Source organism: Protopterus annectens, chromosome 11.part0, assembly GCF_019279795.1.
Source record: "Protopterus annectens isolate FY-2018-M chromosome 11.part0, PAN1.0, whole genome shotgun sequence".
In the NCBI taxonomy this organism is placed as follows: Eukaryota; Metazoa; Chordata; order Ceratodontiformes; family Protopteridae; genus Protopterus; species Protopterus annectens.
Genome location: NC_056745.1, coordinates 341355739 through 341379618, shown reverse-complemented (window position 1 = coordinate 341379618; position 23880 = coordinate 341355739). Strand labels below are relative to the sequence as shown.

At 37.2% G+C, this 23880-nt stretch overlaps 1 protein-coding gene across 1 annotated transcript in view; it reads left to right on the top strand.

Moving 5' to 3' along the window:
* The window catches only part of STAB2 (stabilin 2), a 922612-nt gene that overhangs the window by 8854 nt on the left and 889878 nt on the right, over positions 1-23880 (top strand). Inside the window, exon 2 of the mRNA XM_044087850.1 lies at positions 1386-1525. Coding sequence (XP_043943785.1) covers positions 1386-1525 — 140 coding nt within the window. The remainder of the gene's footprint in view (positions 1-1385; positions 1526-23880) is intronic.

The following is a 23880-nucleotide window of genomic DNA, read 5'->3' as shown; positions in this document are numbered from 1 at the left end:
AGTTTGGGAAAGTACTGTCTAAGTGAGAGTTGCATATGATCCCAGACACATGGCACAATGGCAGATGTCACTATTGTATGGAACACCCAAAGTTAGCACAGATTCCAGAGGATATCTCACAAGCTTTACTAATGCAGATTTGAACCAAGTAAGTTGAATGTTATAAATGTTTAATCTGAAGAAGATGCAGTACTTCTAGAATTAGATGGATTGACAAGACCATTGATGCTGTCTCCATAAAAGTTGTTAAGTATATGAGAAGATCATTTCAGCAGGCCAAGAGATAGACAAGCTCAGTACAGAATGGTCAAACCCATGCCATTGCCAGTGTGCCAGAAACTGGTTTGCAAGTTATCAAAAATCAGCATTTGGTATCAAGTACAGAAAAAATGTGTAAATCTTGTAACCACAGGAGGAAAACTATATTCAAGAGAAAGAATTAGTTTGGTCTTATTATTTTGCTTGGTGAGGTGATCAAATATGGTACCAGTAAATTATTCTTAGCTGATACTCATTCAGGTAATCAGGGTCACTCTTAAAAAGCCCTGCAGATCACTGACTGATTATAAAAGTCATGACGCACTAGGCACACAAGCCATAATTTACAGACATTCTTGGAGAGCAGAGCAGAGACCATTTTCCAGGACACTCTTTGTGAGAGAAAAGATTCAAATACATGTTTCAGTATGCAGTTAACTTCTATTACTAAAAGAAGATAAAATATAATTCCATGCTTAAATTTGCTTCCTATGTTCTTATGCAGTTATGTTCCTGTTCCCAACTATAATAACTATGCCATTTTAAAGTACATAACCCCACATGTTATAACTGTAGTGATAAACAGAATGTTTCATTGATTGCTTTAATTTTATGCAAAACATCAATCCATTTCTTGAGCTGCATTCAAATGTCCAATCCAGGCCACAATGTCAATTAACTAACTTCACTGTTGTAACAAAGCTTTGTTTCTGTATTTGATTTCCAAAATATGCAGAGGATGCCCATACCAAAGATGAATTTGCACAATGCCAAGCTTAACCAAAAAAGAATTATACAAAATTCTGTATGAAGAAATAATTATTTATGAATTACAGAAGACCATTGCTCTTGCATTTCATATACTGCTGTATTGTATTCCTAAACTGCTTTAGAATAAAAAACACTTTAAGTGCGGTTCTAATATTCATCTGGATTAAACATGGCATGATAACTTAAGTCAGATACAGCAAAGGTAAATTAACACATTTCACCAAACAACTAAATCACCAATAATTTCAAAAAGGGTAACAGTTTTATAAAGGAAAGTAACAAAAAAGACAAGCCTTAGACAGTGAAACTGGAAAGATAAGTGATGCATTTTAACTCTATTTGAATTTTTTTTACAGGTGAAAGTGAGCAATGTATGCAAGGAAAACGTAGTGATTCAGACCAAAACTGCTTGCCAGCCCTGCATTCTGAATGCCAAAATCAGCTGTCCTGCTGGCTACAAAAGAAATACGCAAGGGAGTGGCACTAGTGATTGCAGGTAAGCACTAAAATACTATCTTAATCATACTATGACCTATATTAAGCCAGTAAACGACTACCTTAATTGTTTCAAGACCCCTATTATTAGGTCACTGGACATTCATTTAGACTGTGCCTTGCGCTAAGATTAGGATATTTCATCACAAGTGGAAGAAAATGTCCTTCAACAACATAGTTCAGTACATTTAGGATATTGTTTTAATCTACCATAGAACAAGTCACATCATTCTTTCTCATTCAAGTTCCAATTAAACAAGTTGATAGTACAAAACAATTTTAAGCCATAATGTTGTCTTGAATTCATATTTAGTAAAATAGACGATTATAAAGCATACTGTGTTTTGCATCGAGATCTGATTTTCTGAAATATGTTTGGTTCAAATAAAACGTTTCTGACTTTACAGAAACACACTGTTACAAGCAATGGATTTTTAGTGCACATTAGTATTTTTATAATAATGACAAACTGGTAAGGGCAGTTAATAAGAAAGGGAAAAGAAGGAAGGATAACCAAGAAAAACAGGTTCTAACAAAAAGAATGAGAGAACTGCACAGAACTGAGTAAGTACTTTATGCACAAAAGTTAATTGAGCCATGTCACATAGTAAATGGCTATTAGGCCAATTGAGAGGATAGAATGAAATAGCCTTAAAACGTAAGAAAGAATCATAAGACCACACAGGAACTTCACAGAGGTTCTGACATGTAGGTCAGTTACTTGTTTGCTCTAAGATTTGCATCACGGGCATATTTTTACTAAAGGATGCTGCTTTTATATGTAGATGCTTTTTAAATATATTCATTTAATAGTGTTCATTAAGAATGTTTTATAAGTCTAATACAGCAGAAGAGGCAATTTCTATCTAAGTATTCTTATGACTTTCTGTAACTGTACAATATACATTAACAAGAACAAAGAATGTCATCAAGCTGGTAGCAGCTTGATTTCTTAAGAGTTCCAGACATTTGATGTACCAAACATTAGCTTTTTGTGTTAGCCATAGAAATACTAAGCACTGGAATTTTATAGTAAAGTGTAAATAAATCCATAAACTGTAACTTGCTGTTACTTTAATAAAAAAAAGAAAATATTAAATAGAATACACAAGTATTATTTAAACAGTTGCTGAAGAGGTTATCACAGAGTCATATGAACCTGCTAACATGGAAGATACCATGCTGAAGACAGACATTGAAGTTGGGGGCAGCCAAATCATTGTTTTTAGAAACCACAACCTCATTAGAGGCCACCCAAAAACTTATAATAGAAAAAATATTAATATAGTCTATACAACGTCAACAGCATACTGCCTCAACACTGCAAAACTGTAAGGTTGTATGATGCTGAAAACAGAAAAGAAATAACCCACAATTAGTAGGTGTAAAAGAAAATAGGAACATATCTGATGCTGGTACCCTTCTGGCGGAAGAACTTCATACAATGCAAAACATAAAACTGAATAAGCTTACAGCAACCAATCTAAAACTGAAACTCCTTACTTAGCCACCTGAGGCTCCATTACAGATCATCTTTAAATTGATTAATTTCCTGCATAAACTCCAGCTGCCATGTCAAATGTCTAACTGGTCTGCTGGGCTACCTGTTTCATTTAGCTCACTAGATACAAGTGTCCCTTTCATGGAGGAAGCAGAAACATTATCTGATTAAGTGGCTTGCTTAAACTGATTAAGTGGCTTGCTTAAAGTCATGCTATAAGCAAAGAGAGGCTAAGGGAATTGAACCCTGGGTTACAGGAAACATTTCATTAACATCAGAGTTTCAATCTTCTGTGCTAACTGACAGCTCATAGAATTAATTCTCTGCACTAACATCCAGACAAGACAATAGTAGCACATTTCACAATAATTAAGTAAAGGAAGGAAATATTTCCCAGTGGCAAGAAAGCTTTGTTATAAAAGTGTAATTCCCATTATGATAAAATTCCCACCCATACTTTTTTCTCAATGCATGTGCCCCCATTTTTGCCAATCTAGTTATGTTGGAATGGGAGGAAAGATTTGTGCTAAATAGCATTTATAAGAAACATTTGAGGTGCTACCTAAGATTTGTGGATGATATTTTTGTTATTTGGGATGGCACTAAGGAAAGTATAACTGAGTTTATTAATTATTTGAATAAAACTACTAAGTTCCTTTCTTTCATACACGTTGTCAATGATTATAATATTAATTATTTAGACATCACTATTTACAAAACACAATGTGGTTTTAAGTCTAGAATTTTCCATAAGGATACATGGTGCAATAGTTATTTGCACCATAATAGTTCCCATCCTTTTCATCAGAAAAGCTATCAGGTTGGCTAGGATGACTTCTGACTTCTCCGATTTATTTGAAGAATGTATTTTTCTTGGTGAAAAGTTTATTGAGAGAGGATATCCCAGGGATTTAGTTGGCAGAGTACTGGAAGAGGTCTACAATGGTTGGGGTACTAAATATAAAGCTTTATTAGGTGAACCCTTTAAAACAGTGGGAGAAAATGACAAAGCAATAACAACAACAAAAAATTACCAGGGGGCATGTATTACTGAATTTAATATGTTTTCTGATTTTTTTAGACAAATAGTAGAAGCTAATTGGTGTATATTAAAAACTAACTAAGAATTATACGAAGCGATAGGAAACAAACCACATTTTATTTACAGGACAGGAATGAATTTCAAAAGATGTTTTGAAATAGCTGATAAGAATATGAATTGTAAAAAGGCAACTAGCTCTTGTGATAGATGTGCACAACGTTCACATATTTTTAAGGAAGAATCTGTAAAATTGAATAATGGTTTGGATAGTGCTGCCAGATTCTGTAAAGGTAATTGCTATAGTAGAATGTTGGTATACATGGCTATGTGTACGCACTGTTCATCATTTTACATAGGAAAAACTGAGAGAGCGCTAAAAGATAGAATATATGAACATTATTATGACATAAGAATTAAAAAAGATGCTAGTGCCTTATATAAACATTCTGTTTCCTGTCCATCTTTTAGTAGTTTTAAAATCGGCATTATTGATTTGGTTAAAAACAATAATGGGGGGGTGATTTAAAGAATTTATTATTAAATAGAGAATTAAGATGGCAATTGAGACTTAAGGCCAACTACCCCCCGGGTCTTAATGAGTACATCAGTATTAAGCCTACACTTGTTGAAAAAGCAGCTAAAGTTTAATACATTAGTTTACAATATATTTTGTACATTTCTTGTATCCTTCAATAATATTATGTGTTATCCTATTATAGACTCTTTACAATAATGTTTTATAAATCTATCATTAATTTATTACATTTGAGTTTTTAACATTTTTAAAGGGAGAAATATTATTTGCACATTTTTTAAACAAACACACAATGTATGATTGACATACAAGGAAAAGGTAGATATGCATATGTATATATATATATATATATATATATATATATATATATATATATATATATTTTTTTTTTTAGTACTGGATTAATATTATATTGTGTACGAAGCTTATGGTATGAAATGATATTTATTCTGTATTTTAGAGCAAGATTAGGTGAATATTACTTCTTTAAAAAGTCTTTCATAAAGTGAATAATTGAATAATTAATTAATTAAGGTTTTTAAGACACTATATATAGTGAATGTAGCACTGTTTTAGTTGTATCTGATGAAGTCTCATTGTGAGATGAAAGCGCTTATATCTGGTGGTTGTTACTAATAAATTTTGTGAGAAAATCATCCTACACGCTGATGGGAATCTATTTTTATTTTATTCAGTTGGACGTGACTATTTTATTGTGATTTTTTTCTCAAAAGGAACAAGACTAATAAAATTCTTCACGTCCCACAAGCAGCAATTGTTTCTCTGTAAGCATCTTGAGTTCTTATTATGCAGATAATTTTACATCAGCTTTGTGAATCTAAAAAGAAATCTGTAAATTTGAAACGGATATCCCAAGTGCTTAGAATTTCCAGGAAATTTGTAGCAGTTCATAGTTCATCTTCAAAAATGCAACACTAAGACCATACTTAGAGGAAACAGTAGCCAGTTGGTTTACAATCTGCAATACTTACCTAGGAAAGTAGCTCAAAGTTAACTTTTCCAAACTGCAGACTATTACAAATATGAATTGCTGAATCAGTCACACTCTGATGGATATGAACACCACTGCTACAGTGCAAAACTTGGTAGAGAAACCTTCTATCATTTTATCATTTCTGAGGATAAAAGTTCAAGTTCAAGTTCATCCTTGAATGATTTGGCTTTTATAATGCTGGATCAATAGCCCCTGCATAGGATTCATTGACGACACTCTGGAAATGCTATAGAATGGTATGAAGCTTTTCCCTATGAAAAATTTTAATCCACATCTAACAGCAGATTTGACTTCAGTTATTTATTTATTGTCTCGAAGTTTTTTTTCAATTATAGTTAACTAATTAGAAAATTAATTTCTCATTAAAAAAGAGAAAAGGTCTGTATGCTTTTTATTTACTTGATAGTTAAATCTATATCCTAATAATTGCTTTAATATAGCTTGAATGTTCCATACATGCTTAAACTTAGTAAGCATTGTGCACATGGGGCTGCTGTAAGCGCCTCCACTCCCTTGTACTGTTAATTCATTCTTATTGGGCAGAGTTAATTTTGCTAATACTTAATTCATTTTTATTGGGGAAGAGTTGATCAGAGGCCTGAACCTGAAATGTTTTTGTTGATGTACTATTGATTTAAAAGCTAATGTCAGTGAATTCATTTTTAAAGTAAAAAGCATATGCAGCTCTTTCTTTCCTAGCTATCTGTCTGCATTTTGTAGAATTTTTAGAGTCATAGTTGTACCTGATTTATATTGTAATCTTAGGCGTTTATATACAAATAGAGTATTTTGATGTTTTATTGAGGCAATTACATGTAACTGTGTCTATGATAATTCTTTACTTGCTCTCTAATTCTGGTATTGTCTGCCTCACTACCTTTTTCTCTCCTACTTTTACCAGCCTGTGATCCAGTACATCCCTGTACTATAACACCAGAATTCACCCTGCTGGACACCTCTGAAAAATAGCCCAATCTAGGAATTTACCTTCCAGCTCCCTGAGAGACCATCCTTTGTTAAAAGACAGTGAAAGTATGTGCTGAAACAGCTACTAGAACATTGTACTGATATTGATGTTTAAAAACTCTCCTAGGTTAGGCAAGCTTCCCACTCAGGTTAGCCAGCAGCCAACAACCCTCCCCCCATTTATCATTTATCTCTTTAACTAACCTTATATTCAGCTTGCTCACTCTCTTCTAATAACTACCCTATCTCCCCCTCTCCCGTAGCCTGCTACCCCCTGTAGGCAAACAATTCTCTGCAATAAAGTACTGGCCACTAGGTGGCACCTTACCTAAGCTTTCTGTATATCAATTCCCACAACTATTCTTTACCAGACCTCCCTAACCATGTTTTTCAGCTTTTACTTTTCACAAACTTACTCTTCACCTTCTCACCCTTGTCCTAAGGTATCTTTAATCACATTCTACTCCTCTGACATCCTAACTTTATTCTTACTAGCCTCATAACGTACCTTTACATTCTCTCACTTTCAGACTTACCTGCAGAATTCTCCCACTTCACAGATTGCCATCCTTGATAGTCCACTCTGTTGTCTCTACCCGCTCCATTCACCCTTCGGGCTCACTCCTCTCCCCTACCCTGCCCCCAATTTCCACCTGCCCCCAATGGTCCTAGATTTATTCCTCTAAAGACACACCCCCATTACACCAACTCCAATCACACAAATTACATCATTACCACACCCAGCCCCAATTCTCACAACACACCCACTGATACCTTACCATTCATCCCCCCTTGTTAATACACACCACCTACTGACACCCCTCCTAACCTGCCTATATAACCTACCTCAACTTTAATTCCCACCTCACTATCCAATATTATGTCTAAATCAATCATGCCATTCCAATTACAACTATTGGTCTCACTCTTACCTGCTGTAACCACTACCTATCTCTTAACCTTCTATGAAAAACCTGTTTACTCTACCCTTATCTACCCTTCCAAACACACTTCAACACCAACACTAGCTATCTCTCCATACATTCTAAATTTCATTTGCAATCCCAGCTACCTACTAGCTAGATATCACAGACTAGTACACATTAAATATAGCAACCTAAAATCTAAAAAGTCATTTGACTACTACTGTAAGCCTCTTCAACCTAAACACTTTACAATCCTCCACTCCGTAATAGATGGGGACATTCATCCTAACCCTTACCCAAACTCTACCCTTACCACTGCAAACTGTAACCAATATAAAATTAGTATCCTACCCCCTGCCAAACTGTCCAATTCACTCTCTATTGCTCATCTTAATATACGCAGTATTTGCAATAAAATCACTCAAGTTCATGCCCTCATAGATGTCCACCTATTTGACATCCTATGTTTATCAGAAACATGGCTAAAACCTACTATAAAAGACAATGAAATCACCCCTCCAGGTTACAACATAATTCGACTAGACCGCACAACCAAAAAAGATGGAGGGGTAGCAATTCTCTACAAAGCAGAACTACATGTTAGCACTGTAAATCTTAACCAACCTTTAGATACTAATTCCAAAATAATTATCTCTAAATTCCAGCTTAACACACATAAAGCCATATATATCACCTGCGCATATCTTCCCCCAGGAAATAACATTAACTTACTCTAATATAGACTCAATTGGCTTTCTTCTAATCTCCCACAAGCAACCATAGTCCTAGGGAACTTTAATATAGACTGGAATTCATGTAATAGTAGAAACCCCACCACCCATATTAACTTTTATGGTTTCTCACAAACTATAAACTCCCCTACCAGAACTAATAGACTTAACAATAAAGATAGTACCTTGGATTGGATACTCACTAATAGTCCTCATCAAACGTACACAACAGGAACTCTTCCAGATGACTTAAGTGGCCATTCGCTAATATACATTATCAGACATAAAACCAACCTAACTTTCCCTAACACTTTCAGAACAGTACGCACCAAAAAGCATTTTAACCCCGAGCTGTTCCAAACAGAACTTAAACAATGTAACTGGACACCATTAAAATCTCTCCCTATAAATAAAGCAGTTGAATACTTTAATTCCACATTCTTAAAGATCCTGGACCATCACGCCCCAACATGCTCTACTAGAAATAAAGCTAAACCAGCCCCTTGGCTCTCTAATAGTACTAGGCAACTAATCCTTTGCAGAAACAAATCCTGGGCAAAATGGCGTACTACTAAGAATCCTAGAGATCACCAAACCTTTAGACAACACAGAAATAATACAAAAAAGCCATCTTACTAGACAAAAAAAAACTATTACCTCCAATTACAACAATCCTCCTTCATGGAACCACAAAAATTTTGGACTAGCGTTAACAAACTTCTATACCCAGGCCAAACTATCACCCCCAACCCACTAGGCTCTAACCCTGAGAATCCAACACAAACAGCCAATGCCTTTAATTCTTTCTTCACTGACACTATCCAAACTCTTGCTAGCCATCTATCTCCCGACACCTCTAATCTGCCTACTCCCACTACCAAACCACCCCCATTATTTCATTTACAACCAGTGTATATCTGCTCCCTTCTCCAAAAACTAAAACCAACCACCCCTTCAGCTGACAAACTCCCAGCAGAATTCCTGCAAAAAGGAGCTAAAGCTATTGCATATCCCATCTCCATTCTGATAAATAGAACCATAAATGAAGGCACTATCCCATCAATCTGGAAAATTTCCCACATCATCCCACTACATAAAGATGGGAACTCCAATGACTTTTCTAACTTTCGTCCCATAGCTCTACTATTCCCACTTGCAAAAATAATGGAAAAGTGCATCCATAAGCAACTTCTTAACCACCTTCTCCATCACAACCTAATAGCCAACTATCAACATGGATTCAGACCTTTCCACAGTACCACCACTGCCCTGCTATCTTTCACAAACTGTATCAACAAAAACCGCAACAATAATATTCTTTTCCTCAGCAGTCTTTGTTGATTTATCTAAAGCTTTTGACATGGTTAATCACCAACTCCTTCTACATATACTGAAATCCCTTTCACTCGACCCTCTATCTATGAATTGGTTCACATCTTACCTTGAAAACCGACAACAGGCTGTACTCTGGCAAAATAAACTATCTAATCACCTTCCTATCTCCCTAGGTGTTCCACAGGACTCCATATTAGGTCCACTCCTGTTTTCCATTTATATCAATGACCTTCATTTAGCCATTCCACTCTCCACCTGCATTCAATATGCAGATGACTCTACTATAATCTGTTCAGCCACTTCCCAAGCTGAACTTCAGTCACCTACCCAAAAGCTTTCAATACTGTAGAACAATGGTTCTCTAACTGCTGCCTCCTCCTAAACCCCAAAAAAACTAAACTGTTACTCTTCACACCAACCCAAAAGTCCACTCCTTTACATTTCACTCTCACATCCAATAATGGTACTCTTATTTCTCCTGACCCAACCACCAAACTCTTAGGAATTACAATTGACAACAACCTCAACTTTGATACTCACATTAATACCACAATAAAATTAGTTAACAGAAAACTAGGATCCCTCTACAGAATCAAGTCCTTTCGTACACCAGTAGCAGGGACCGCTATAGCCAGAACTCACTTAATCTCAACCCTACTCTATGCTTCTGCTATATACACCAACCTCTCTAAAAATAACCTCAACAAACTAGCTACATCCTATAACAATATTGCTAGATTTGCTACAGGCTCTCCTTTCAGAACTCATCACTGTCTGAATCTAAAACAACTAGGCTGGCTAGAATTTCTTAACCAGCTTCAGTTCCACCAAATTACAATAGCCCATAACACCCTGTATCAACCCAGCAACACTCCAATAATCTCTAGCTGCATTACACCTTATAATAATCTCAAGAATCTACGCTCCTCAAACAAAATGTTGATTAATACTACCAAATCAATAAATGCAGCAGGTGACTCCTTGTTCTCTAACACTGTCAGAAAATTATGGAATCAACTACCACCTGACCTCACATCTCAGACCTCTGTCTCACTTTTTAAAAGGAATCTAAAACTATTTCTCAATAAACACTGGTTATGCTCCTGCACCAACCCTGACTAACTTTTTTTCTTTACTCTAATTTTCATCCTACGTCCTTTACAATCCTCCCTCTCTATGTTTCAATATACTATTTTGTACATACAAATCAATGTTTACATGTATATTGTACCTTCTTTAGTATATTACCCTTTACAGATTTTTGATTATGTTATTATTTACATTGCGTATTATAATTATGTTCATCCTAAAAAAAAAAAAAAGGTCTTTTTTTATAATGTTCTTATGCAACAATTGCTGTTTTTACATTGTTTCTCTCACAACCTCTATTAGTTTTGTATGTTTTCCTGGAGCTTTTCTCCCCAGACCTCTACTGAAAATGGACATGTATCCAGTTAGACTAGCCCGGTCAACAAATGTAAAATAAATAAATAATTAAATAAATATCAGGGTAGCCTGATAAATATGTATTCAGCACTTTAACTCTGGCACAGGGAAGACTGCATTCACAATGACTATCATAGATTGGTTTCAAGAAACCTGTGGAGCCAGTGCAAATCATCCAGTAAGGAAACCTGTCATTGTCCATTTTAGAAAAACTGAGAACAGTATAACAGGATTGTTATCACATACTGTTTTTCGATATCAGATCATGTTTCGGATGATTAGTTAATAGGCTGAATGCTATGTTATTCTTGGAGAAGACTGAGAAAGTGAGATTTATGATTCTTTTTTGCTTTTTCCCTTTTTTCAAGTTAGTGCAACAATGAAGTTGATATAAATTAGGAATAGTGGGGTTTGCCATCACCTTAGAATGTGTAAGGTGGCTTGCCCACCAGTAAAATACATATGTTTTTGTATTTTGTGATCCTTTGTGTGTTGCTTGTTTGGAGATGTGATGTTTTGCGTGTTTAGACTTTGGAGTAGAAATTTCATGCTAAACTCAACTGTACGCTATTTTGTACATCTAACTATTTGCATATTTAGGACTATTGTAATATAGCAATAACTCATGCATGGGTGTGGGTAATGCTGGATTTACCCACGGTTGGCATGGTTTGGTCATGAGGGCGAAGCCCGAGGGGCCAAACAAAGCCAACCGTGGGTAAATCCAGCATTACACACCCAGAAGTGGTTATTGCTATTATATGACATTATTTAAGAAAAAAAGAATTACTTTTCTTAAATAATGGCATTGTATAATGCCTCCTTGCTGCCCTTCCGCAGCTGTCTGGTATTTTGCGGCAGTTCTGATGTACTGCGCATGCGTATGCCTACGCAGTACATCAGAGCAGTGGGCAAAAGCAATGGAGAAAGCAAGATCTCCGTTGCTTTTTACAAACTGTTTTGCTATGTTAAATGGGTTTAACATAGCGAGACAGCTTTAAAAAAAGAAACGGAGAATCTCCGTTGCTTTTTTTAAAGCTGTCTCTCTATGTTAAACTCATTTAACATAGTGTGACAGTGTTGCTGTAAGAGTTATAGTAATGGAAAAAGTCTGGGCGACCGGACCTTTTTCCATTACTATAACTCGGATTTACAACGTGCACGCTGACCAACCAGCACGCACGTTTTTGAATATTAATGGGGGTCATTGTATAATATTAGTTTTGTTCTTCGTTTGCATGCAGCTTAGATGTTTTCAAGTAGACTGAAGTCAACCCTCGTATATCCATCCATCCATCCATCCACAACTCCTTTTTTCCATTTTTGCACATGGTGTCACTTCAACAGTGTCAATCATCTAGTGTCGCTTCAACAGTGTCAGTCATCTAGAGCCAAGATGTAAACTATATGGTCCTGATATAGATAATCCAGCTTTGCTTGTAGACTGTTGGTCTTTCCCATTGTGTGTCCATCAAAAGAGCTCTCCTGTTTCATTACATGAACATTTTAATACTGCTGTGGATTCTATAGTGGAAAGATCAACACCAGAAAGTCAATGGAACCTTAAAGTGCATATAGTTTTACAAGAGTATATTACATCATAGGGAATGTAGTATATATGGACACTTGTACATCCTGATGATGCAGGCATTACTTCAACAGTTCCAGGCTTCCTTCACCACAGTAGACTAGGCTATGAATTTCTGACCAAAGAATGGATTAAAAATGCATATAGCATGGAGACAGTATCCTCTTCATTGACAGATTATGGTGGTGTATTAATTAATCATTCCATAACAGAATATATCCTAACTTGGAAACCTTAGATGTAAGACCCTGTTATGCTGAAAATAAAACTCAAGGACTGTGTTGATTTGTTGACTAAATTCAGTTTACCCATATCTATATCTATATATCTATATCTATATCTATCTATTTCTAATACATACATATATATATATATATATATATATATATATATATATATATATATATATATATATATATACTTTGTTGACCTGGTTAGCCTCACTAGGCCATTGGCCACTTTTCATTAAAAACAAGAAGTGGTATTCATACTGACCACAGAATTTTGGCCAGGACTGAGGAGGAGTTCTCCTAATATTTTCAGAAAGTGTTATTGGATCTTTAACATCCACCTGAGTTACCACCAATGCAGGCAGGTGGACCCTCAGTCTAGCATCTGATCTGAAGGGCTGCACACTCAGCAGTACAGCATGATATCTCATAGATAGTAAAGCCACTCTGCATATGGTGTGATAGATTTAAACCTGAACTCAGAAGTGTTTGCCCAGCAGCTAAGACTGTCTTACTCACTGAATTGGTTAATGATAAATGCACAGTGAAAGAAAAAGTCCAATAAACCCTGGCGCATTGTAAAGTCAGCCAGTTTAAAGATGCAATAAGCAATTATGAGATATAAATCACCAAAAACTCAGTTGCCCACAGTTCTCAAAAATATTTTAAAAGAACTGCAGTGTATGCCTGGACAATGAATTGTATATCTGTAGAGCAGAGCAGGATCTTTACTTACATTATACCTTTGAGACAGTACTCACAAACCTTCACAAAAAAAAATATATCAGTATTCTGCTTTCTTTTATTGTATATAAAAAGTATATATATAAATGTATATATATATATATATATATATATATATATATATATATATATATATATATACATATATATATATATATATATATTTATATATTTTTTTTTTTAAATTTTTTTTTTCCACTCCTAGTCCCATGAAATTAGGGATTTTCTTTGCAAAGTAAAGCTTTCATAGTTAAGCAGCAGGGGGTTTCATTATTTTTCAGAGCCAGTCAATAAGTAAAGTAAGACAGCCAGTCAAGTCAGCGACTTTAAAGAGCACCAGGAGCAGGTATAAAACTACACGCTTTCTTGTTATCCCATATTGTTTCATCGTTACTTTTGTTCATTTTGAAAAATGTTCAGTAAAGACAGTGCTTATTCCATAAGGATTATACTGTGCTTTATTTACATAATTAATAATGAAGCAAACTAAAAACCAAAATTCTAGCAGGTACATTATGGGAAACTTGTCCAATAATTAATCCAGCCCAATCAATAAGGGTTGGTTTAAAGAAGAGTAAGTAGGGACAATCTTAATTTATAGTTAATATTAATAACTGGTTCCATTCAAACAGCTAGTAAGACAGCCATAACCCACTGACCCATACCCAATCATGGCAGATTTTAGAAGTAATTTGATACAGCTGACTAAGAGTTTCTGTAAGAAACACTGTCAACTTTGGATTTTCTTGCCAAAATTTCTATAGCTATTTCTATGAAATAGCTAAATCGATGACTAATTTATATACGTCATTGCCTTTTCTACTTTAGAAAATGACTCATCCTAGTCACTCAGTGTCATTATTCATCTTTCTATTAATTTTAAACTGTTATCACTTTTTATAAAAATGAAAAAAAATCTGTCAGGTCAATGTCATTATGGACTTACAAAAATATCATTGTTTGCTTATCCATTATTTTTCAATTTAATTTTTATATTTAATTGTTTCATAGAATACTGTGGTCTTTCTCTGGCTCTGCAGTAAGTGGTGGCTGTTGTGTTTCACTTCATTGATATTCAGTGTTAAACTTTTAGCCTAGAGGGCTTCTCTGTATTTGTAAGTGTTAGTCACATATCTTTGAATTACTGCTCAAGATCTGAGTTGTTTGGCTTCTGCTACGTGCCTACAATCTACTGCATGACTAGCTGAGTTAAGTACAAACTTGCAGAGTTAAACATTGTACTGCATTTTATTTTTTTGTCTATTTAATTGTTTCATTGAATATTTTGGCCTGTGTCTCTCTGTAGTTATTTATTTTTCTATTTAATTGTTTCATAGAATACTGTGGTCTCTCTCTCTCTCTCTCTTTCTCTGCAGTTAGTTTCCCGCCCTCCCTCCCTGTTCTTGTTGTGATATTAATCTTGGTGGCTTTGGAATTACCCGCCCCGCCTGTAAATTTGTGTTTGAACACTACTTCTGGGTCTATCTCATTTTCTCACTCAACCGAGTACAGTGAGATCATATTTTGACTTCAGACACTCCTACCAGTCCCATCTGTTCAGCTCTATCCCAGCTCTATTCCAGTCTAGTGTCACTAGCTCATTCTACCTAATACAGAGAGAACATTTGTGAAGGGCAAGCCACTTAGGTCCTTAATTTTGAATTACCCTCTGTTCCTCCTTTCTCCCTTTCCACTTTCCAAAAAAAAATTCTAAGCTTGTTTCCTGCCTTTCCTGTAATTGGTCTAGTCCAGACACAGATTTATAGTGACCAGGATTGTCTGTAAGCTTCTGAGCCCCCAAAGTCTTTCTGTGTTGGAGGGAAGCCTTCTAGCTTATCAGTGGGAGTGATAACCACTAGATAGCCTATCTACCACAAGAGTGGTTTCTGGCCCAAAAATTGTAGTTTGTTGGCTGTTTGGGCAGTTTTTCCATCTCTTTCAACTTTCTGGTTTAAAAGCCTGTGTTTGTGCTTGCTTCCCACCTTTCCTGTAACTAGTCTAGTCCAGATACAGATTTGCTGTATCCAGGACTGTTTGTAAGCTTCTGAGCCCCCCAAGCCTTTCTGTGTTGGAGGGAAGCCTTATAGTTTATCAGTGGGAGTGGTAAGCACTAGGTAGTCTATTTACCACAAGAGTGGTTTCTGGCCCAGAAATTGTAGTTTATTGGCCGTTTGGCAGTTTTTCCATCTCTTTCAACTTTCTGGTTTAAAAGCCCATGTATGCACTTGTTTCCTATCTTTCCTATAACTAGTCTAGTCCATATACAGATTTGATGTATCCAATATTGTTTGTAAGCTTCTGAGCCCTCCAATCCTTTCTGTGTTGGAGGGAAGCCTTCTAGCTTATCAGTGGGAGTGGTAAGCACTACGTAGCCTGTCTACCACAAGAGTAGTTGCTAACCCAGAAATTGTAGTTTATTGGCCGTTTGGCAGTTCTTCCATCTCTTTCAACATACTGGTTTAAAAGCCTGTGTTTGCACTTGTTTCCCATCTTTCCTGTAACTAGTCTAGTCCAGATACAGATTTGCTGTATCCAGGACTGTTTATAAGCTTCGGAGCCCCCCAAGCTTTTCTGCGTTAGAGGGAAGTCTTCTAGCTTATCAGTGGGAGCAGTAATCACTAAGTATTCTATCTACCACAAGAGTGGTTTCTGGCCCAGAAATTGTAGTTTATTGGCCGTTTGGGCAGGTTTTCCATCTCTTTCAACTTTCTGGTTTAAAAGCTCGCATTTGTTCTTGTTTCCCACCTTTCCTGTAACTAGACTAGTCCAGATACAGATTTGCTGTATCCAGGACTGCTTGTAACCTTCTGAGCCCCCCAAGCCTTTCTGTGTTGGAGGGAAGCCTTCTAGCTTATCAGTGGGAGTGGTAAGCACTAAGTAGCCTATCTACCACAAGAGTGGTTTCTGGCCCAGAAATTATAGTTTATTGGCAGTTTGGGCAGTTTTTCCATCTCTTTCAACTTTCTGGTTTAAAAGCCCACATGTGTACTTCTTTCCCACCTTTCCTGTAACTAGTCTAGTCCAAGTACAGATTTATTGTATCTAGGACTGTTTGTAAGCTTCTGAAGCCCCCAAGCCTTTCTGTGTTGGAGGGGAAGCCTTCTAGCTTATCAGTGGGAGTGAGTAAGCACTAGGTAGCCTGTCTACCACAAGATCCAGGTACAGATTCTTAGTTTTAGCACTTGAATGTGCTTATATGTGCTCAGCACTTGTTCAGAACTTGTTGTTAGCACTAAATAAGCTACAAATTACTACAGCACTCAACCTTCCTCTTTACATAGAGGAAAACAGTTTTTGTACTTACTTTCCTCACTTGCTTAGAGAAAAACAGCTCTTATACTCATTTTCTGTCTAGAGGAAAGTAGTTTTTATTCAGACATTGTCCACGGGTCAGATCTCGGTGTTCTCTCCTGTCTATCTGATGAATCTGGGCATCTTGGGGAAGTGTAGCAATTGCCTTATGTACACAGACAACCCTCTCCTCCTACCACCCAACACCACAACCTGTGAGAGATACACTTATCTAGCCAAATTGGAGGTAAAGCTCTCTCCAACCAAGACTGAACTTGACAGTCAAGAGGAGAAGGTAAACACTTGCACCACACCACACTCATCACATAGTCCCACTAAACACCCACCTTCAAAATCCACACATAGAAACACAAAAACATTCACGGAGGCTCTAGATAATAATCTGCTCAAGCAACAGAGACCTCCAAAGTAGAAATGGAAGCAACTTCCACCCCCAAAGACAACCCAAATAACACATAGCCCACAGACTCAGTGTGCCAATAAACCACAGCCCATAAGGCAAAACAACGTACCCAACACACTAGTTATAGGTGACATTATAGTCAGGCACACTGATGTCCCACTCACCAGACTAAACAAGGAGAAGGTTACTATCAGCTGCCTGTCAGGTGCCAGGATCCACCACATAACCCACACACTCAGGTCACTCCACAACAAGTACAAATCTGACCCTGTCATTGTCCATGTTGGTGTGAATCGACCTGAGACGTACCTCCCTGGACTACATGAAAAGAGACATGGAAGAGGTCTCCAATCTTGTAGCCCAGGCAGGTATGACCGACCCTAACCCTGAGTAGCATCCTGCCATCACCCAGAATGGTACCGCAGTACAAGGACAAAATTATTGACTTCAACAATTGGCTAGCTTCTGGTGTCATTCTAAGGAGATCCAGTATCTGTCTGCCTGGGATGACTTGGTCAACACACCAAGATGCCATGCCAGAGATAGCCACCACCTGTTGCCCCTGGGATTCAGGATACTAGCTAAGGGTCTTGCTGCCCTTATAGAGTCTTTTTAGGCAAGGTTCAAATGACAAATTCACCACCATAACACGAACAGGCAAGCAAAAACTGAGGGTAATGCTACTCAATGCTAGAGGTCTAAATCTCAAAATGCACTCACTCGAGGCACTCCTTAAAATGGAGAACATCGATATCTGTGCAGTGACTGAGCACCCCTGCATTACCAGGCTATAACTCATACCACACTTTTTGGCCATCTAACCTGGACCAGAACAGCAAAGGTGGAGGTGTGTCCATATTAATTAAGGATATCCACACCTTCAGGCTTGTTGCGCAGCATAATGCATCCAACGTTATCCAAGTGCAACTAACTCTGGGCAGAACTACAATCTAAATGGTAGCTTGCTACAGATCCCCCACCATGCCCCAGGATTCCCACTCCTCTTTTCTTGATAAACTGGAAAATATTAGGGTTCTAACCAAACACCCTAATAATGGGCGATTTTAACTATCCCACCATTAACTTTGAAAACTACTCATGTACCAACTCCTTCGCTCAACACTTTCTGGAATTCTTAAATTCCAATGTCCTGGATCAACTTACCCACACCCTCACCAGGGGAAACAATATTCTAGACCTAGTCATTACCAACATGAGTGACCAGTGTCCCACACCTGAAGTCAACTCCTTGTTGGTCGGTCAGATCCAACCATATAATCACCCTAGATATCCACATCCCATCCCCACCCACCATTAAGGAAACCATGGTAAAAAATTTCTCCAAAGTCAACTTCATGCTTCTTAAGACAGAAGTGGCAAACTTCATGACCCCCATACAGATGGACAGTACAGTTACAACTGTTGAATCCTACACAAATGCACTCTATAAGCACTTACACGAGTGCATGGATCATGCTACCCCAAACAGAACCAAGACACTATCCTCCAAAAAAAGGAAGCCAATCTGGTGGTCCCTGCCATAAACAAACTCTAAAACAGGAGGAAGAAACTGTTGCAAAATAGAGTAAAATCCCATGAGTGGAGGAGCTCCCTGGTCAGCCTCAGTAAGAAGCTGAGATCCCTTATAAGATCATCCAAAGCTATCTGTGAAAACAAAATCACCACTGATTCTAAGAGCAACCACAAAGCATTCTATAGCTCTGTCAAGAATATCAATGGCAACACCCAGATCTGCTTTGAGTTACAGCACAATGGCACAAAAATTACAGAACCAACTGATATTGCCAACATCCTGGCAGAGAGGTTCAGTGCTAACTTTACCCCCCTCTCACCCCCTAAAGGGCTCATATCTATACAGGAAGAATGCAAAGTCCCTGTAATCACATCTATGCAGGTAAAAGCTACACTCTCTAAAACCAAAAACACAGCATCCATGGGAGCTGACAACATCCCAGGCTGTGTTTTACATGAACTTCAGAACAAACTGGCTCCTTACCTAAGCACCATGTTCAATAATAGTCTCACATCAGGCTTTGTGCCCACTGAATGGCGCACAGCAACAGTTATCCCACTCCACAAAGGGGGAGCCACCACTGATCCAGGAAACTATCACCCTATTAGCCTGACGAGCCTGGTCTGCAAGACCATGGAATGTATCATCATGGAACTCATAAACAAAGACATTGGTAACCTCTAAACTCTGGGCCCCAACCAGTTCAGGTTTGTGAAAGGCAGATCATGCCTTCTGAACTTGATCGACTTCTTTGAAGCAGTCATTAAAGCTGTAGATGAGGGTAAGGTGGTTCACACAGCCTATCTTGACCTCTCCAAGACTTTTGACACCATCCCATATTCTGGAATTATAGCTAAACTCACTAAACTAGGTATAAATCCCTACATCACAAGATGGGTTGGCAACTAGCTCACTGACAGAACCCACACTGTGAAAGTTGCAGACTAAAAATCTGACTTCAAACCAGTGACAAGTGGAGTACCACAGGGTTCAGTCCCGGGACCTCTCCTGTTTGGTATCTACTTATTTGAAGTACAGGCTAACATAGAAGGCCTCTGGCTAACAAAGTTCACAGATGACTGCAAACTAGGAGCCATAATCGAGTCCCCAAATGTTGTGGACATCCTACAGAAGGGCCTCACTGAGATAGATGCCTGGTGTCAGAGGCATGGCCCCAAGCTCAATGCCAAAAAGTGCATTGTCATCCCCTTTGGTAAAAACTGTACCCATGAGCTACCACATAAATGGCAGTCTACTTTACACCGAATGTGTGATAAGAGACCTCGGGACCAGGTGGACAGTAGTCTCTCCTGTGATAATCATATCGCCACAGTAGTCAGGAAATCCTTCTATGTGGCACACCTCATCACAAAAGGGTACTCATCCAGGAAAAAAGAGGTCATTGTTACCCTCTATCCGGCACTCATTAGACCCCTTATAGAGTACAATGCCCCCTTTGGAATGTACCTCACAAGACATCTGCAGCAGCTGGAAAGGCCACAGAAGTACCTCACAAAGAGGATTACTGGCCTCAAACAGATGCCCTATACTGACCATCTCAAAAAAACTCCAGCTTTACTCTGTAGCATATTGCCTACTCTGAGGAGATCTCTGCCTAACATATAAAGCTATGTTAAACCCAGAGCTGTTGGACATGCTACACCTAAAGAAATCCCAATCCCTCCAACTATACGCTCTAGGGACCTAAACCTTGTCACCACAATAAACAGGACATGCTGGAGGGATAGATTCCTGTCCCAGAGACTTCTTATACTCTGGAACAAGCTACTCATCTATGTAAAGCAATGTTCCTCATTAGCACTCTTCAAGAAAAATCTTGATGAGTGGATCGGAAATAGGAAATATACCCCAGGGATCACTTTTGTGGCTCTGCTCGACAGGCGCACAGGAAATTAACTTTCTTGGGTGGTGTAAGCCAGGGAACCTTGTTTGCTAGGCTTATTTAGGCCCTTGGGCCGATAGCCTAGTACCTACCTATGAACCTTTGAATCTATTAGCTGACATTGTGGCATATTATTATATTTTTTTCAAAATTCTGTAGCCTGTGAAGTCTGTAACTGAGTGTGGGAAAGGCAAAACAAGTCCAATATTGAACTCAGCAGCCAACTCTCTGTGATAGTCTGATTTGCTAAAGTGTTTTATATAGAGCATGCCACCATATTGTTTGAAGTGTAGCAAGGTTGGGTTGAAGGGGGCAGCTATCCAAACCACAAGGTGATAGGGTTACAATCAACGGATGCTGATTGGTTAGAAATGCAGCACTGGAACTGGTACAAAAGTGACTTCTGATACTGGCCCACTGTCTTTGTAGAATTAGTATTGCTAAAATGTTAGTTGTTCTCCAGATTTGCTAAGTTATATAGATTTACCAACATCTTCTATCAATGTATGTATGAAAAAGAAAAACAGAACTATTTTGTATTTATTTATTTATTTACCTTTGCTGACTGGGTTAGTCCCACCAGACCAGTTGTCTCTTTTCAGGGAGATCAGAGGTGTTATTCATAAACAAGGAGAGGGAAATTTGCCAGAACACAATGGAAATTCTCCTACTCTTTTCTAGCCAGTGGGTTGTCACTAGTGGTTGGGAAATTCCAAGATGGAGGAAGGAGTAAACATTGCTGATGAAAAAAAACTGAAGAGAGAATCAGAGCAAGATGGAATCTTAGTTACAGAGTTGGGGGTTCTGAGGTCTGGATACAGGGGTGTTGTAGAATTTAATGAAGGAAGGAGAACCAAATGAAGGACAGGAGGTGAGTTATAGTGTTGTGATGGATCAAGTGTGAGACAGAAGTCAGATAATGAAGATGGTAACATGATAGAGAAGTGGATTACCAAGGATAAAAGTATAGAAGCATGTGCGGCTGATGGAGTAGTCTGTTTTAAGAATATGCATCTGCATAACTAATGGCAGAAATGTAAGCCAATAAACATGAAGCAGTACACAACATGAAGGTAGGTGTTTATCAGGAGTAGAAGGGCAGTAGCTGCAGAAAAAAGACCAGTCATAATAAGAAGAAGCAACATTCATGCTACTATTGACAGTTATGGCATAATGTACAATATTATATTAAGAAATAGCATATCATCCTGGAAAGACTTTACTTTTCAAAACTTTAAAAGAAAACTTGATTATGCAATTCAGAACTTTGGGAATTTGCACTTACATTTTTTTCTCTGATAATATGTGATAAAATAAATTGGAGAGAGATGTTAATGACTACAAGAATGACACAAGTTACCCCAAACCCAAGGCTAGTGCTACATCCTGGGAAGGTGGTGATAAAGGTGAGAGAAGGGTTAACAATTTTACAGAACATGCTAGTATTGGTGAACAAGTTACTGATCTTGATGATGTTTCTGAATCCCCCCCTGCTTCATAGATCTGAAAGGATCAAAAATAGAGGTGAACAATATCAGCAGCAGTATACACATTTTTGGGGAGGTTGAAAGAAGGGGGAGGTATTAACTAGTGAAAATGCCACCCACACTGACTCAGAAATTGATATTATTAGACAGGATGTGAATAACCCTTTTAGATTTACAAAAGATAATTTTACTATTTATTATTTTAGTAGTATGATTTAAAAAAAAGGAACATTTTAGTCTTTTATCAAAGGGTATTAAGTACATCCCTATTAGGAGGGGTGATTTAACAAGAACATTGCTGGATGTTAAAATGTTCATGAGAAAAATTAATTTCCAGGTATTTTTTAATCAAAGTAAACCACAGGAACCTTTGAATCTGACAAGAAAAAGCACTTTTAATCCACCCCCTTCATCCCCAAATAAAGAATTTTGAAAACTTGACAGAAAAGGAAATTAGAAATAATTTCAATAAAGTGAAATACAGACAAAATCTGGATTTTGAGGAGAGTAAAGTGTTGCAAGAACTTAGAGATGACGTAAGTTTAAGAGTAATGAAACCTGTTAAGGGTGGGGGGATTTTTTTTTTATGGATGTTTTTTCCTATGAAGCCAAAATAAATGAACTATTAAGAGACACAGCTAAATATGCCTGTGTCTCTAGAAACGAGATTAGCATATCTTATAGAAGAATAGACATGGTCTTAGAGGACTTATTGATTGAAGGCTTGATTGATCAGAAGACACTTACATTTTTAAATGTTGAAAAGTCAAGGGTCCCAACCATTTTTGGGATCCCCAAGACACATAAGAATGGTTTAGATCCACCTTTAAGGCCAATTGTATTGGCAGAAGGATTAAAAACCTTACCCTTAGCCAAGTATGTAGATACTAAGCTTAAGGGACTGTGGCTAAAGAGACAGACTATTTTAAGAGACTCCTGGGATTTTCTAAGAAGCCTTAAACAAGAATTGTTTAGGGAAGATATTGGCTTTTTAACTATAGATATCCTTGATCTATTTTCAAGTATACCCCACCAGGATGGTCTTGCTTTACTTGAAGAAATAATTTACGAGGACAATATGTTAACGAATGATGAATGTACATTAGTTTTACAGTTGTTGGACTTGGTTTTAAAATATAATTACATTTATTTTAATGGAGATTTTTTCATCAATTAAAAGGGGTGGCAATGGGCGCAATTTCCGCACCCACCTATGCAAATTTGGTTCTAGCAATGTGGGAAGAAGAATATTTGTTAAATTCTGTATACAGTCATTGCTGGATTCTTTATAAATGATTTCTGGATGATATCTTTGTTTTGCGGATCGCATCAGAAGTATTAGGTTTTATAGAGTTTTTAAACAGAAGTACTAATTTTTTAAAGTTCACCTTTAAATATTGTCCAGATAAACTGGAGTATTTGGATATAGAAGTTTATAAGAAAAATATTTTTTTCAATTCCAAAGTATATAGAAAAATTACATTTTGCAATTCTTATTTACATTTTGATAGTGCCCATCCATTTCATTATAAGCAAAACATTGTAAAAGGTCAGTACATTAGATCTAGTAGGATGATCTCTAATAATGAGGACTTTGGAAAAGTGATATTACTCCTGAACCAGATGTTTAAGGAAAGGAATTATCCAGATAATCTGCT